The sequence below is a fragment of the Homalodisca vitripennis genome, chromosome 2 (genome assembly GCF_021130785.1).
Source record: "Homalodisca vitripennis isolate AUS2020 chromosome 2, UT_GWSS_2.1, whole genome shotgun sequence".
Classification (NCBI taxonomy): domain Eukaryota; kingdom Metazoa; phylum Arthropoda; class Insecta; order Hemiptera; family Cicadellidae; genus Homalodisca; species Homalodisca vitripennis.
Genome location: NC_060208.1, coordinates 172092613 through 172109509, shown reverse-complemented (window position 1 = coordinate 172109509; position 16897 = coordinate 172092613). Strand labels below are relative to the sequence as shown.

The following is a 16897-nucleotide window of genomic DNA, read 5'->3' as shown; positions in this document are numbered from 1 at the left end:
GTGTCAGTGTTCCTATTATAAAAATGACTTGAGTTTCATTAAATGTACCATAGTTTTGGTGTTTTCTGTTGGATGTATCGTAGACAGTGGCTTTACCTAGTCTTGTCAGTTTATAATTTATATTGAATAAATATTATTTATATATAATTGGTTGAATCTTTACAACCCCTTCTTTATAATAATTTCTTTATGATGGAGTAGTGTAAGGACCTGTAGTTGTATTTGTGGTTAAAGGAATGGTAATTAAATGTATAAATACCAATAAACAATGTGAATGGTATCAAAATGTCAGTTTTTCATCTTAACATCTTGCTAAGTGTTTTACTAAGTTATTATGGATTTAGGTTTTTTATTTGACCTTGTGCATGAATTATTAGAGAAAATAACCTTGACCCTGTGCCTGGTTAATTCAGATGATCCATAATTTCACAGACTTATGGATGATATATTAAATATTTAATTTTAAAGTACAAAATATATATTTGGTTAGTGGTTTAGTTATTTTATAAAAAAAAAATTAAATAATTAGGAAGTGAAAACAAAGTTTTGATCTAAATATGCAGTAGCTCATAAAGTAGGTTGGCATTTGAAGGCCAAACAAAGTTCCTAACAAAATCTGATTTTACAGTAATCATTTTATGATTTATTATGTGTTTGATTACTTAAATTGACTAAAAAAATGTAATAACTCATCTTGAAAATAGTGCTTGTAAAAATTGTTATTTTTTGCAATTAGCCCTTTAGGTTATAAAACTGTATCTAATAAAACTTCTTACAATAAGCCATTCTCAAATTAAAAATAGATAAGTGAAAAATATGAAATGGCCTTTGTTCAAGTTATTAGTGAGTTTTCAAAAGATTGAATGTGATATTTTGGTTTGACTTTGGTCCAGAAATAATACTTGAAAAGGTTAGTAGAGAGTTCTAGGACACTCTGTATAATAACATTGTATAGTAAGAAAAATAATCTGTGAGCACATTCATTTTTAGAGAAATTAATTAGCTGTTATAATTATGAATTTATATTAAAAAATGTGGAGCCATCATGAATGTCTCACTAATAACTTTAAGCCAACATTTATTGACAGTAAAATGTTGATATGTTATTTATAAGCTGTTAAACCTTATCTGTCCACGTAATAAAGTGGTAAAGCCACTTATTATATCCTTAATAGTAGTACTAAGAAAACTGTAAATGACTGGTTATGGCCTGTAGAAAAAACACTTAACGTTTCCCCATCGTTTTAGTGGTTGTAAATTTATTTGGTTGATAAACTAATTACAGGTTTGTTATCTTGTACTATCATGTTGTTTACAGTAGCATCAGCTAAAATAATGTCACAGTTTCTGAGACCTTTTTCCAAGGACTTGACCCACCCCCTGGGTGGATAGGATCTGTGCTGGTCTGCAGTAAGGGACAATGGCACAACCTGGACAACCAGGTCTCTGGTAGAGAGTGCAGCTGAAGCCTGGTGGGCAATAGGTGGTCTCACATTCGTCTATACGTGTGCTGCACAACTGGGTAGCTAGGAACATTGGAAAAGAAAAGTTAATGGCGGGTATTACACGTAACGTAACAAAATTATTTTACAAATTGTACTTTTTCAAAGCGGAAAAATACAACCAACAATATCATCATGTATTCAACAATTCAAATATATACAAATTAATAACAAAATGTAAACTTTAATTATTTTCTCTCTATCTGAATATATTTTCAAGAAATATAATAATGTTCAAATGGGACAATTTGTTTACTACCAGTAAAATTGCAATGAGAGTGAATATTACCACGTATTTCGCAAATACTGACTCTCACTCATTAAGCATTATTATAGAATATTCATATATAGCTTTTACCTACACTGAATTAAATTTTTTCCCCAAACTAGCTATTTCAATGGTGGATTTAATAAGCAAAACAGTTGCCTCAAGGTATTGAAATGTTTTAAAATATTTGTTATATATTTTATTATTGAATATATTTTCAAAATAGCAAAAAAATCTGTAAGTTAGAAAAATTTCAACATTTTTCTAAATTTAAAACTAAGCATACAATTTTGAAACAATCCTTTTACTACAGATCCTTGAAACATAAACAGAAATTACCACAAGTGTTTAACAACACTTTTTGAAAACAGTAAAAGCTTTAGGGTTAAAATATTTTTCTATGAAATTAAGAGAGATCCAACTTTTTTAATATTAAAATTTGAACAATTTATCGTGAAGTACACTTATCCCTTAATGAAACTCTGGGTATTCCATGTCTACTAATCATTTTAGTTTAACTTGTACATTTAAAATTATTTCCCCACATCCATCCATGACAAACCTCAAAACATTATTGGGGATACAAAAGTTTTGCTAGTAAATATATTTCATCAGCATCATAGCAAAATTGGAAATAGTATTGCCAACTACAATCTCATTATTGAGAAATAGTATTGAGAAAAGCAGGCTTTGCTGGCTGTATTAAGAATAAGCCAGCTCCCCCCACGACCCAATTCATCATCTCAAGGACGAATGTTTATAAAAGCCAACTCCTCTGTAGTGTTATTGAGCTAGACAGTATAGAGAAAAACTAGCTTCCTCAACTTTATTATCTCACTTACCTCAGGACAAAGTTAAAAATACTCAGGTTTAACTTGCAATTTAAGTTCGAACTTACATTCTGTATCCAAAACTAAAAATCTAATGAATACTCTCCTGTTGAAAGAAATAAGTTTATTCCTTTATTTTTATTTAGTGTGTCCATTTTACATAGTTTCTCTGAAATTTCAACAAAAAAATATATTCCTTACTCTTTTATTATTCTTTCAAATATATTGTAAAAATAAGATAAGAACTCAAAACTGAGCTATCACAAGTACACCTACATCTGTACTTTTATCTGATCAATAAGTTCATTTCGGAGGCAAATGCTAATCAAATTATTTTGAAATTATGTAAAGTTTATTGCCAGTTTATAAAGCTAGTTGTTGGTTTTTAACACATGATCCCTTTCCCATTTGAAAAATTCGACCTAAATCCAAGATAGCGACTTAGAAGATGGCCGCAGCTGTTGCTATAGGTCCTAAAAATTGTGCTCCCCTGTACAGACACACCTTACAAGGCACCATGATTCTTCCTCTCACATTTGACTTTTATAGAAGTGTATCCAGACTTTTTGTCTTACCCTGCCGGTTGGACGTTAACGGGTCGTACATGACTCCTAATAAAATAAAGATATATATTTTACATTTTTATTCCTGAAAATAAGGTAGTTCCATATGTTGTGTCACAGTACCATCCCTTCACATTTGAAAAAGTCTATGCAAAATTGCCGTCCATTTCGCCATAACTTCTAAATGCTGTGCACTCATGTATAGACATCTTAAAATAGACACCATTATGGTTCCTTGTACTGTTCATTTTGTATATAGGTGTATCCATACTTTTGCCTTATTCTGTATAGTTGATAATAGCGTGGCTTGTGGAGATAGGAGATATTATTTGTATAAGTATCATAACTGTTATTATAATAGTAACTAAGATTAAACTGTAATTGAAAGTATTTAAATAAAAGAGACTACAAAAGTATTGGAGAAAAAAAGTTGGTGGAGCTTACTTCTGCTGCAAAGTAATTGATATTTTATCATATAACTAGAGGTAGAGAAAAACAATCATTAAGGTCAGCTGACAAACTGGTAAATCATGCATTAAGTTAACATAAATTTTGAATCACTCAAATAATTATAAATATGTGGATGAATTTTCCATTGATTGCGTTAAAACTACAAATTACAAACTGCTCTGACTTGACCACACCAACTCTCACATTGGAATGTTTTGTAACTGATATATATCGCGGATGTTTTAAAATGGTATGAATAATCATAAAAGAAGAACCTATAAACAGTTGTTTTTAATTGATACCCAGACAGACGTAGTTAAAGTTTTGAAGTGACAACTAATAATATTGAACTATGTAAAAAAGAATGAGTTAAAGCACTTGTTTTTTTTTATTAAAGAACACAACAAATTTACTTTCCTTACATCTCTTTATTCTTTTATACTTTAGATCTCTTGTCACATAATTCATTAAATTCAATATTTGCTTATGATTGAAGTTGGGATAATAACCACTTGCCGTTTTTTGTTTTGCTGTATAAAATGGTCAGTGTAATATCAGAGCAACAGATTATTGTGAAATTTCACTTTAAACTTTGAAAGACTGCTACTGAAACTTATCATTTACTGAACGAAGTGAATGGCAATGAAAATGTATCATGGGCATGTGTTTTTGAATGGTTTAAGCTTTTTAAAGATGGTAGAGAAGATGATTCATGGCCAAGTCGCCCTTCAACATCAAAAACTGATGAAAATGTCAAAAATGTTGGTAATTTGATTCGGTCTGACTGTTGATTAAGTATTCGCGCAATTGATAAAGAATGCGGCAATAACAAATGTGAAATGTGTGCGGCAATGAGAAAGAATGTGACAATAACAATGCGCAACTGTAGGCATTGATAAAGAATGAGTACATTAAATTTAACATGAGAATTTTAACATGAAAAGAGTGTATGCTATAAAATTATGCCTACAGTTCTAATGTAAACAACAAGAAGCTCGAAAAAATGTCAGTACTGACACTTTGTTTGCTATTGAAAAATAACCTAAAATTTGTGGAAATGATAATATGTGATGTAACATGGTTTTTTTTTACTTATGATCCAGAAAAGAAGCAACAATCCATGCACTGGAGGAGTCTTGACTTCACCGAGAGCGAAAAGAGCTTGAATGAGCAAGTCAAAATTTAAAGCAATAATGATTTTTTTAAATATTTACATTTCAGTATCCCATTGTGAGAACATGCACCTTATTCACCAGATCTTGCACTATGTGACTTCTACCTGTTCTCTAAGGTAAAATGCATTAAATGGGACAAGATTTGAGGCAGGAGGAAGCTGTGAAAGAGAAAGTGGCACATGTCCTGAAGGAGCGGACAGAAGACGACTTTCAGCACGGTTTCCAACAGGGTGGAGTGTTGTAGGGGTAGAGAAGGAGTGTATATTGAAGGTGACAATAACTGATTATGTATAAAATAAAAATAACATTTTTTTACTTCAGTCTTGTTATTTAATAGCCACACCTTGTATTGTTATACATGCAAACAGCTGCCACTTGAAAGTTTTTGATTATTAATGGCTAACAAATATATCTAAAGTATGTATACATATTTCAGTACCAAGCTTAGTTTAAACACCATAGTATGACATTATGACAGTGATTGTATTTACCATTTTTGCCATTATGTCACTGCATAGTTCTAAAAACTTTATATGGCCACTCACTATCTTGAAAATATATTGGAGCACTTGTAAGAACAAAAAAGTCCAGAGACTGCAATTTTTATGAAATTTACATAAAAGAAGTTGTTGGGAGTTTTAATGCACTGTATTAGCTTTTTAGATGAAATATAGCTTGTGATGAGCTTGTTTTTATGGTTAGTTGTTGTACAAGGATAAGAAGTTAATCAGGGTCAGTTTAAATTAACAGTTGATTGTGAAATCTCTGGTCCCTACTTACTGTGATACTTCGTTTAGCAGCATTAATGAAACTTACTATTTTAAAGAAAAAATATTTTGTTACTGCTCTTACATGCTTAATGGAGGCATAGTATGTTATTTCAACATTTATGTTTTCTTCAAACAATCATACTGTAAAGGTCTATTTAAAAGTCCAGAAATTAACAAATGACTTTTAATGATTTAGATAATTATTTTTAAAATTATTAATTCCATTGATCAGGTTCGAAAAATAGCTCACTCATGAATTAACTAGGTTAAAGTCAAGTCACTTGTTTTCTGTTTACAATCAACAGTGATAATGGATATCTTAAACTACGTCATGTTTAAGTTTAAGCGCTGGCTATACTGGAGGTCTTCATTTTGGTCCGATAAGAACAATGTTAAGCTTTGAACACTCATGATTTTATGTTTCGTCATAGAGTTATGGGAGTTGTGTAATTTTAAAGACAAAATAATACACATCCAATCCATTTTCATTTTGTTGACATTTTTAATAGTTATTAAGAAAAGAATCTGAAACTTTCTTGTACTTTATCATTTAAATATTCAAAAAGTAAACACTTTACAAGAAAAAGTCAAAAAACGTTTTGATGCATGCATAGTAACCATTCTTTAAAACATCTCCCATAATTCTATGACCAAAATGTAGGACGTAAAAGTGTTTGAAGTTAAAAATTATTCTTATGGGGTAGAACATAAGGTTTTACTACGACTGGCTTTTAACCAATGATTAATCATTTTTACAGCAGGAAATAGTTACACAAAGGCGATGCAAATAGGTGTATAAAAATCATTTACAATAATATTAGATAGCAAGTTTTCAAATAAACTCACCATGACAAGTGAGCCCCCATCATGTATCAAAATAAATCATTGCAAACTAAGAGTATTAGTTATTGACAATTCAATGGATTTTATAATGGAGTAGTTTGTTTCTATGAATAATATAATTATTACTGTATTAGCGTTTACTCCCATATTTTAATTAAGAGGTGAATTTTTATACATGTGTTTCATCTACAATAATTATCATTTCAGAAATTCACCTTCAAGCAAATGTCTTCATATTAAAAAAAAAAATGTTTCATCTCATGTTATTAAAGGTTTAGCCACTATATTCCCCCTTCATATTAAAAAAAAAAAAATGTTTCATCTCATGTTATTAAAGGTTTAGCCACTATATTCCCACTTTTTAAATTCTAAATTAAAATTGTTTCTATTTTTATATGAGTAAGGGCCAAAACAAAGTCATAGATGTGTATTTCGTTTATGCTATGGGAACTGGCTATTTACATAGTATATTCTATATTGTTGCCAGTTACAAATTTGTTATAATTTTAACTTCTCGCCTCAGTAGTAGCATACACATTACCACAGCCATTACGGTTTGTGGCCAACTTTTGAAGTAGTCATAAAAATATCCTTGACGTTGGGTAATTTTTATTTCTTTCAGTCTTTACCTCTTGCTGACTCCTTAAAAAAATTCTAATCCTTATTATATCAAATAAATGCTTCCTTAGCTTATATTTGTTTTATTACCTCATCCATAAAATTAAAATTCTAGTATTTTTTAAATTTTCTACCAATTTCTGGTACAAATGCTTAGATTTGCATGTTGCCTGTAACATATTGATTTTGAGAATTTAAACAGGAATGTACTAACCTGAAACTCAAAGTCTGTTGTAACAGCCATATAACTGCTTTACTCTTATATAAACTCTTGTTCCAAAATTAAGAAACAATGTATACACATATACAAGTAAAACACACATATATATTTCTAGGAACATCAAATTTGAGACCAAATTAATAATTTGCTTTACAAGATAAATTTTACTTCAATTTGAATATATTAAACTGAAATACTGCTCAACTGTTTGTATTGAGATGAATACTACTGTACTTGCTATTAAACCACAGTAGAATGTGAAGCACAATAATTAAAGTAACATTCAAACCATCAATTAATAAAACTGAAATATCAACACAAGTCAAATATTTTGTTGTTATTACAAAATGAAAACTTACAATCAACACATATGTTGCTCCTACAGCAACCCCCACAACAGTCACTGTGACTAAAACACTGCAACAAACAAAATCTTGCTTAAACAAACTGTAAATAAAACACTATCATAATCCTTTCAAATATTTAAACAACAAGGTTTACTGAAACTCACACAGTAGTAGGGCGTATTCTTGGGGTAGTTTTTCAGAATTCCTTTCAAAAATCCCTCTTTGAGCCTTCACAGTTAGTTATAAGAAAATATTTGTCTCTAAAATAAAAAATATATTACTATGTAACAAGAGATACCTTGGTAGAAAAACGGAACTTTTAATTATGTTTTATAACATAACGTCATTGTTTTACCTCCTAAGAGGTTTATTTTTGAAAACGTATGTATAAAACAAAGAAGTATATTACTATAACATTATTAATTTTATTATCTTACGCTCTATAAACAAACCCAGACAGAGAAATGCTTCATTATATTGTAATGTAATGTAATATTACATTTGTAAAATGTAACTGACTTTGACATGAATAACTACAAACATTTACTATCACCTACTTAAATGTTTATAAATTAGTATACTTATTATTCTTGCCTTTGACAGGTGATTCAAACATATTTACTATTTCCCGATTAAGCCAAAAAGCTCTCTATATGTTAACCAGGAACCTTAAGAATGTCCATTTAAAATTTAAGTACAATTGGTTAAATAGTGTTTACGTGATTGAGTATCACATATTAAAAACAGAGTTATGTATCACACACTACAAATACAAACAGAAACCATTAGATTTCAGTATAATAGTATAGGTAACAAACCACAATTTGTTGTGCCCAGAATTATGTTTTAGGGGTTTGCGCTTAGAATTAGAAAACTTATTTTTCAAACCAATAGAAGATCATAAAGAAATTCTATCTGAATCAAGAACTGTCATAAACTTACCATTTTATATTCTCTGAATTTTATGAAAACAATAAAACATTAACTAAATTTGTATTATTTTTCTCATCATCATCATCATCGTCAGACGTTTCCGTTCTCACGGGTCGTCGTACACAGCCTCCTCCACTTTAGTCTATCGTTCCATGTCTCCTCTTCATCCACCTGTATTTTCTGTAGTCCCCTTCTCTCTATGTCTTTCCACACTTGGTCCTCCCATCTTCCTCTTGGTCTTCTTCCTCCTTCCTCCTTCTCCAGTGCTATTCTAGGCATTCTATTATCTCCCATCCTCTTTACATGCCCCATCCACTGTATTCTTCTTCCTTCCATTGTCTCTTGCAGTGAAACTACCTTCAATCTTTCTCTGGTTATTTCGTTCCTTATTCTATCTCTTCTTGTAGTCTTCTCTATCCCTCTTAAAAATCTCATTTCTGCAGCTTGCAATCTGCTTAAATCATTTTTAGTCCACGTCCACGTCTCTGCTCCATATAATAAAATTGGTTGGAAATAAGATTTATACATCAATACTTTTGATTCTTTCCCAATGTTCCAACTCCACACAATCTTCTTTACCATATTGAAAAACTTTCCACTCTTCCATATTCTGTTTCCTATCTCTTCTCTTATTGTGCCCCTATCTGTTATGATACTTCCTAAATAACAGAATTCCTTCACCTTTTCTAAGGTGAAAAATGGATTCCACATTTATTCCGTCCCTCTAAGTCCAACCCCTCGTCCTCATCGTGAGGGACGGGCAACGGCTCAAAGAGACGGCTAACGGGGCTCTGGTGAAGCTACGTCAGGTCTAGCAAGCCGGTAGTGGATAAAACTTGCTTTCAAAACTTGCTTTCAAAAATAAGATATTATTTTTCTATTTCTTTAAAATAAAGTTGAACTGATGTCTTGTTTCTATGTGAGTTCAAAATCTACTATGTAGTTCTTAGTTGTATTATCCACATAAGAATATATTGCTATATTCTTTGAAACTTGTTACAGAATTAGTAGTATGTTTTACCATATGATACAACTTGTTCACTGTGTCAAATTATTGAACAAAGATGAATCTGATTTTGTTACATACAAAGATAAAAATACCCAAAACTATCATGTTTTTCTTCCAAAACCATCTGTTGCTACTAATATGGTGTGGTTTGATCAAATAAAATGAACATAAAAGAGGTTTAAAATATTTAAATTAAAGTAATAAAACTTTTTTATTTTTAATGAAACATTTAAATTTAATACAACACTTGAAAATAAGTGATTATTTGACCATATACTTAAAAAAAATATTATGTTAATTTTAATTTTTTACATGATAAAATACCAAATTAGAAACAGGTCCAACATTAAGTATTTTCAGTACTTTATTCCAATGTACTGCTCTAATTTTATTTTTGTATATTTATTTTTGAATTAAAACACTAGTCTATTGCAATAGCACAAAAACTGGAATAGATTGGTATTTAAGACTATGCTCAAAACCATATAGTTGGTGAACAGAACTATATTGCTAAACAAGTGGCATTTTACCTTATAAAGTTTATAAATTTCAATTCTCATTATTTGTGTAAATATTGAACATTTATTATAAAATTTAAATTGTAGTCTTTAATAACTAAATATTACAACTGGAAGTTCTTATATATATATATATATATATATATATTTCCATAAATTAATTTTCTCTGAAACTAGGTATCAAAATTATAGCAAAACGATAAATTAATGGATAGAGTTATGCTGGATATAAAGGATAAGCAAATCTGTTCACTAAACACTCACTTGTCGACCGTAATTCTGACACATTTGAGCAGAGACGGAGACAAATAACGGACAGACAAACAACCATAGCAGCAGGTACATGAACACTGACTGGGACCTCTCGCAGAGCTGCTACAGCCTAGTGCATGGCCTAGCATCTCTTAACACAATGCACCTGATTTACAATGCCTTTTATACCTTACATCACATGACATTGGAGGCCATGCACACTAACTCTTCTTACTGAACCAAAAACAAATATAGTTTCTTGCATTGTAATATATCATTTAAATCTTGATGGTTGAATTATATTTATGCTCTTACTAGTTTTGTAATTATGGTGAAAAGCCACAGGTAAAATTAAATGTTAACAAAGGTGTTAGATAAAAATTAGACTGCTTGTGATCAAATTAATAAAATTAGATGTGGAATTGTTTGTATGTTTTGTTATAGTCTATTTAGTGCTGATTGTTACAAAATAATTGGATTTAAGTAGATTTATAAAATATGTAAAAGTTATTGTAGGTTTCAAAACATAGTTTTATCATGCGTCAATCAATGGTCTGTGTCCTGTATGTTCATGACAGATTGTTTTTCATTATTAAAAAGATATTTTGTATAAATTAGATAATGTTGTCCACGACAGATTGTTATTAATTATTAAAAAGATTTTTTTATAAATTAGACAACGTTGTCCATGACAGATTGTTATTCATTATTAAAAATATATTTTTTAAAATTAGACAATGTTGTCCAATATAATAGGTGATCACCAAGCAGGCTTTACTAGAGGTAGATCAACTACCGATCAAATATTCATACTGAAGGAGGCAGTTGCCAAATACCATGAATTCAATAAATCCTTTCTATGCCTTTTTATTGATTTCTCCAAAGCATATGACTCGATTAGTAGAAAAAGACTCTAGAAGATTATGGAAAAGTATGGAATACCCAACAAATTAATAAACTTGTCAAAATCATGCATATCAGGATCTAGATGCAAGGTTAAGATACATGGGGAAATCTCGGAAAAGTTTGATGTAAGCACAGGCGTAAGACAGGGGGATGGATTGTCCCCATTGCTATTTAATTTAGCTTTAGAGGCAGCATTACAAGAAGTAAGATAAACAGAAGCTGGAATTACAATAGGGACCAAAATAAATGTTCTTGCATTTGCGGATGATGTTGTAATAATAGCGAAGAGTAAAGAAGAGCTGAAAGTGCTGGTCGCAAAACTCCTAAACCATATACAAAAAGTTGGTTTAAGCATAAATGAAGAGAAAACCAAAATAATGGAGAGTGGAAGAACAACACAAATAAACAATGAAAATAATATAGAAATAGAAGGGCACAAATTTGAAAAAGTAAAGAACTTCACTTATTTTGGAGTAATGCTGACGAATAATAATGAAGAAGACATGGAAATACAACAAAGGATAAATGCAGCACACAGAAGTTTGTCAGCATGCCACAAGCTATTAAGCTCTCAACTACTATCACACAAGCCCAAACTCCGTATATATAAAACCATTATAAGTAAAAAAACAGAAAAACGTTTGATAGTATTTGAGAACAAATCTATGGGCCAACCCTTGAAGATGGAGAGTGGAGGATAAAACATAATGTAGAGTTGAGATAACTATATATGGACCCAGACATAGTGGCCGAGGTGAGAAGTAGGAGAATGAGATGGGCTGGCCATTTACTAAGGAAGGAGGACAACTCCTTAGTCAAGAACGTCCTTGTAAACAATCCGGAGGGCAGAAGACCACCAGGAAGGCCCAAGTTGAGATGGCGAGACCAGATCAGAAGAGACATAAGAAAACTGGGAAGAAGGGAAGAAGAGGCAATGGATAGAGAGATCTGGAGGAAGTGTGTTGGCGAGGCAAAGTAGCACCTTGGGTACCAAGAGCCACGATAGTAAGTAAGTAAGTAAGACAATGTTGTTCTTATTCAGATTAAAGTATTAATCATTAATGTATAGGGGAATATATATATTTTTTTAAATTAAAATTACAATTGTATTTTAAGAAATGAAGCCAGAATTAAATTTCATCAAGGAGTACATTGTGATGTCACATGCACATTAGTGATTTTAGAATTCTCTTTTGTATACTCTTAAATGTAGGCTCCTAATTCCTATATATAACTAGCAGTTTCCCACGGCTTCGCACGCAATTTCCTGTTGAAAACAGTACACTATATTCACGTATTCTTTTTCTGTCACATTCTTAAACACTCCTGAGATAATTGATAGTTGTTCCTTCGCGAGCCTGTTGGGCGCATTATGAAGGTATGGACCATATTTCCTGCATCTGTCTTTCGTGGTTTTTGCCAGGTGTTGATAAGTTATTCAGTACAATTACTTTATATAGATGAATGTCGATAAACTAAATTGGTTATAAAGAATCAAATTCGGTTTGTTAAAATTAATTTTCTGTCTAAGATATTTCCAGTATTATTGTGGAGTTTGCCTTGTGCTCCGATCAAGAAAATGTATCAATGAAAAGCAATTTCGATCATAAAGCGTCTTCTTTCGGCTCTTTTTATTTACCTTCGATCTAACCAATTCGATTACCCTATGTACAAACTTTCACAGCTTTGTACAATGAGGTGGTTTTTATAACAGTGTTCAATAGTATTTTCATTGCATTAGATAGTTTATTGATCATTGGTGCAATTTAAATTTAAAATTTGGTAATAACTTCGTCTATGAAATCTGCATTACACTACTAATCAAGCACTTTACAATAATAATTTTCTAAATTTTTAATGTAAACAAATGTTTCTGCCTCTTTGATGAACTTCAGCTGAAAGTATTAACAGCTGTTAAGTATCAGCTCATTTTGAATTACGTGTCGCAGCGCAGTCTGCCGGATCGAAGGTAAAACATTCTAAAATCAACAACTACTTAGAAATTAAAAATTAATTAATAAAACATTTTCCAGTGGACCAAATTGTGAATCTAAACCATTCTCGAATTCCATTGAAAACACACAAAAAATTTCATCAAAATTGGTCTAGTCGTTTAAGAGGAGTTCAGTCACATACACACATATATAAAGATATGTCGTGTTATGTTATTTGTCAGCCACAAGATGATTATCGTTCATACCAAAGTACTAGCATAAAAAAAATACTAAGTCACAAACTATGTCTAACAAAATGAATTTATCAATCTTCCGTCACAGAGTCAAATTTGAACCATGAAGACGATCCAGCCAAAGTACTTCCAAGCTATGAAATCGGCTAAACCTCCCAGAAAAGAGAAAAAGGAACAATCATTGACAATGTGCTCCATTATCTGAGAACCCACTCCACAATAACATTATGGATTGAGAGTCATTCCCTATTTGGATTTCCATGCATTCCATCTCCCCACTCCAGTTTGAAATCGGTTGAAGCCCACTCTTTTTGCGGAAGGTCCGTGCCATTAATCGGATCTTTGAGTCAGAAATTAGAAACTTGTTCGATCCTTCGAACAAATCCCAAGAGAGAGCCCAGTTAGCATTTGGTGAAAACTCCTCTGAGATCAACTGGGGGCCTGAGGCAGATTTTGCAAGATGGGTAAGTTACGAGTGGAAGTGATCTTATCCTGAAGTGAGTAGATGAACGAGGGAGTAAGCTTTCTGGACAGAAAGATTGGTGCATAACATAGCTGTAAAACTTTCCCCTGGAAGGATTGATTACTTCTGCCTGGTTTCTATGAGCTAGAAGAGCCTGTAGTGGGTATAGCAAAAACTAATGTTCTCACTTTTGTCTATGTAATTCAATGGATGCATGTTCAAACACATTACTACCAGAATATTTCAATATATTGTAGTAAAGAAATAATTTTACTTGACAGATTTATTTTAACAGAGAACAAATTTTTAATGATGTGTGGTCCCTGTCGTATTAAAGGTTTTGTGAAAGGCTTCAGCGTAAGAGGATTTCTTTTCAGAGTGCAAAGTGATATGCCAGTTACATGTAGTTGGTTGAAGATAAAGTATGCATGGTTGTCAGTTCCTTATATTTGAGTAGTTTTTTAAAAATCAAGAATTGTTTCAAAAATTTATAGTGAATTACTGTGAAGGTTCTCAGTTCTTCAAGAGCTTCATGGAAGGAGTCTACTGAATTCAAGTTGGTGTGTCTATGACCTTCTGCAGAACAAACAGTGTTTGAATGTTGCTTTTTGTGAGTTACCTCAGATCACAAGACCATAATGAAGATATGTTTTAATTAGAACAAAATAGTCTATTCTTACTATTTGGGAGTTACCAGATAGCATTTCAGTGTTACAGTATAGACTCTTCAACACATTTCTCCACATGCCGCATCTACCTTTTGGTTTCATTATAGGCCCATGTTAATAGTTAACACCTTGGTAACTATAAGAATCCTCTCTTTAGATACTTAATACTGTAACTACCAGATTCTTCTTGTCACCAAGGATTAGTTGAATTCTTTTATTCTTATTTATAGCCAAATCATAGCTCTGGCAATATTTAATTTCCTTCTTTAGTGCTATAAAAGAGTTGATTTTGAGTTTTGCTCTTTCTTTCCTCTTATTAGTACATTCACTAGAGTTTGTATACATTAGGACAATGTTGTCACTATAGTATTTCTTTACATCAATGGTAAAAGTTATGTACAATATATTTTCCAAGATTGAACCTTATGGAATTCTACTGTCAATCTGTTGCAGGTCATCCGTTGGCTGGAGTTAGTTCAAGCAATTGTCAGTCGTAGATCCAGAGGGGGGGTGTGGCAAAGGGGGAGATCCTATAAATACCCTTGGACCTGTGTAATACAACATGAAAACGCATCAAAGAATTCATGTTAACACATTAAACAATAATATAATAGTTGTGTTTAAGCTTCTAAAAGAATTTTCTTATGCAGAGTTAGAGAACAATATAAACAATTCACACATTATTTTCAATCAGCAAATCTACTACCTACACATGGTCCTAAGGAGCGCTTTAGCTCTATTATCTGATTGGTTGACATTTTAGCAAAATTCATTCGAACAGTTACTATTAGTTGGCTGTATTGATATATGAATTAGTTGAATTCTTTTATTCTTATTTATAGCCAAATCATAGCTCTGGCAATATTTAATTTCAAATATATATTATATTTCAAATATAAACTAATGATACCCTCCCACTTTCACCATGTTAACATTGAGAAATCAGAATCAGAAGACTGTTCTCAAGTTCAGAAACTCTTCTATGGTGTAGAATGGTCTATCCAGTAACCATGTGTGAGTCACCTTCTCATGCTGTGTGCACCTTCTCCTTTAGCTGTCTTGGGCAGCAGGTTGAGGAACTTGGGTCGCAGGTAGGAAGGCTTCTCTTCAAAGATAGTCAAATGATGTGTCGGTAGAGTAAAGTTCGGGGCCTGTTGAGTGTTGTAATTGTCTCTATCGGTACTTCTCTGTAGCTGTAGAGTGCTAGCATAAGTGGCCACCTCTAAGATGTATAGGTAAACCACTGTTAAAACCTTCAGTTCTTTAAATTTCTGTCAATAGCTGTCTCTGTTGTTGAGCTCTGCAAGCACTCTAATAGCTTTCTTTCCGGTGCACCAGGACACGCTGCAAGTTTGTTGACGATGAGTTGCCCCAAACTCCAAGTCTGTAATGCAGGTGTGATTCAAAGATTGCATGATATGCAATTTTTACTACTCTGGTACTATTTATGGATTTTATACTCTTGATGACATAAAGACTGCTAATTAATTTACGGCATAGGCTGTCAATATGAGGGGTCGATGTCAGTTGCTCATCAATTGTTATTCCCAAATACTTGGCCTCTTAGGATGCTTCTATATCTAGAAGTCGTCCTACTTAGTCTCTTTTCTTGCCAAACACCAGTTGTTGGGTTTTATCTTCATTTAAAACCAGGCTATTACTATGGCAGTATTGTATAGCCATATTAATGCCACTGATGAACGGACTTCGAGCATGTCAGGGAGCTTTTCACTGAGAAGGAGGACAATATCGTCTGCATACATCAGTGTTTCATTATATTCCACCAGATATTCTGGGAGGTCATTTGTTAACAAGACAAAAAGTACGGGACCCAGCATAGAGCCTTGGGGAACCACCTCTTATCACTAGTAGTGGTTTTGATCTCACTAATTTTGTTACTCCTTTCTCTGTGTTTTAGCTCAACTATTTGGGTTCTTCCTGTTAAAAACTTTTAAACCAGTTTGCAGTAGTTCCATTTATACCCAAGATCTTCATTTTGTTCATCAGTTGAGTGTAGTCCAGGCAGTCAAAAGCTTTGCTAAAGTCAAGTAGGATTGCTGTTGATGTGTTGCTGGCTTCGATATTGTCTATGAGAAACTCAACAAGGGTGATGATGGCTGATGTGGTAGATTTTCCCTTGAGAAAGCCATGTTGATGTGGGGTAAGTAATTGGTGAAGAGATAAATGTTGAAGAAGTCAGTGAAGCAATAATTTTTCAAAAACTTTCGAGAATGTGGATATCAGTGATATAGGACGTTAATTTTTGGGATCAAGACGGTCTCCTTTCTTTAATTTAGGAAATACTATTGAAATTATAAGGTCAGTCGAGAAAATTCCATTTCTCAACGATTGATTGACATGCACAAGTGGTGTG

At 32.2% G+C, this 16897-nt stretch overlaps 1 protein-coding gene across 1 annotated transcript; it reads right to left on the bottom strand.

The window, feature by feature from the left end:
• Positions 1-1231: 1231 nt before the first annotated feature.
• Positions 1232-10471, bottom strand: LOC124355039. Its single transcript, XM_046805948.1, has 3 exons — positions 10311-10471; positions 7599-7656; positions 1232-1526 (listed from the first exon to the last, which is right to left on the bottom strand). The coding sequence occupies exons 1-3, from the start codon at positions 10389-10391 to the stop codon at positions 1339-1341; spliced, it is 327 nt and encodes a 108-aa protein (XP_046661904.1). The 5' UTR covers positions 10392-10471; the 3' UTR covers positions 1232-1338.
• Between the last annotated feature and the right edge of the window lie 6426 nt (positions 10472-16897).

Coding starts and splice junctions, on each gene's coding strand:
- LOC124355039 (XM_046805948.1), bottom strand. CDS start 10,391: ATGTACCTGCTGCTATGGTTGTTTGTCTGTCCGTTATTTGTCTCCGTC. Junction 7,657..10,310: donor GTCAGAATTACGGTCGACAA/GTGAGTGTTTAG, acceptor TGTTTGTTGCAG/TGTTTTAGTCACAGTGACTG. Junction 1,527..7,598: donor GAGCAACATATGTGTTGATT/GTAAGTTTTCAT, acceptor CAATGTTCCTAG/CTACCCAGTTGTGCAGCACA.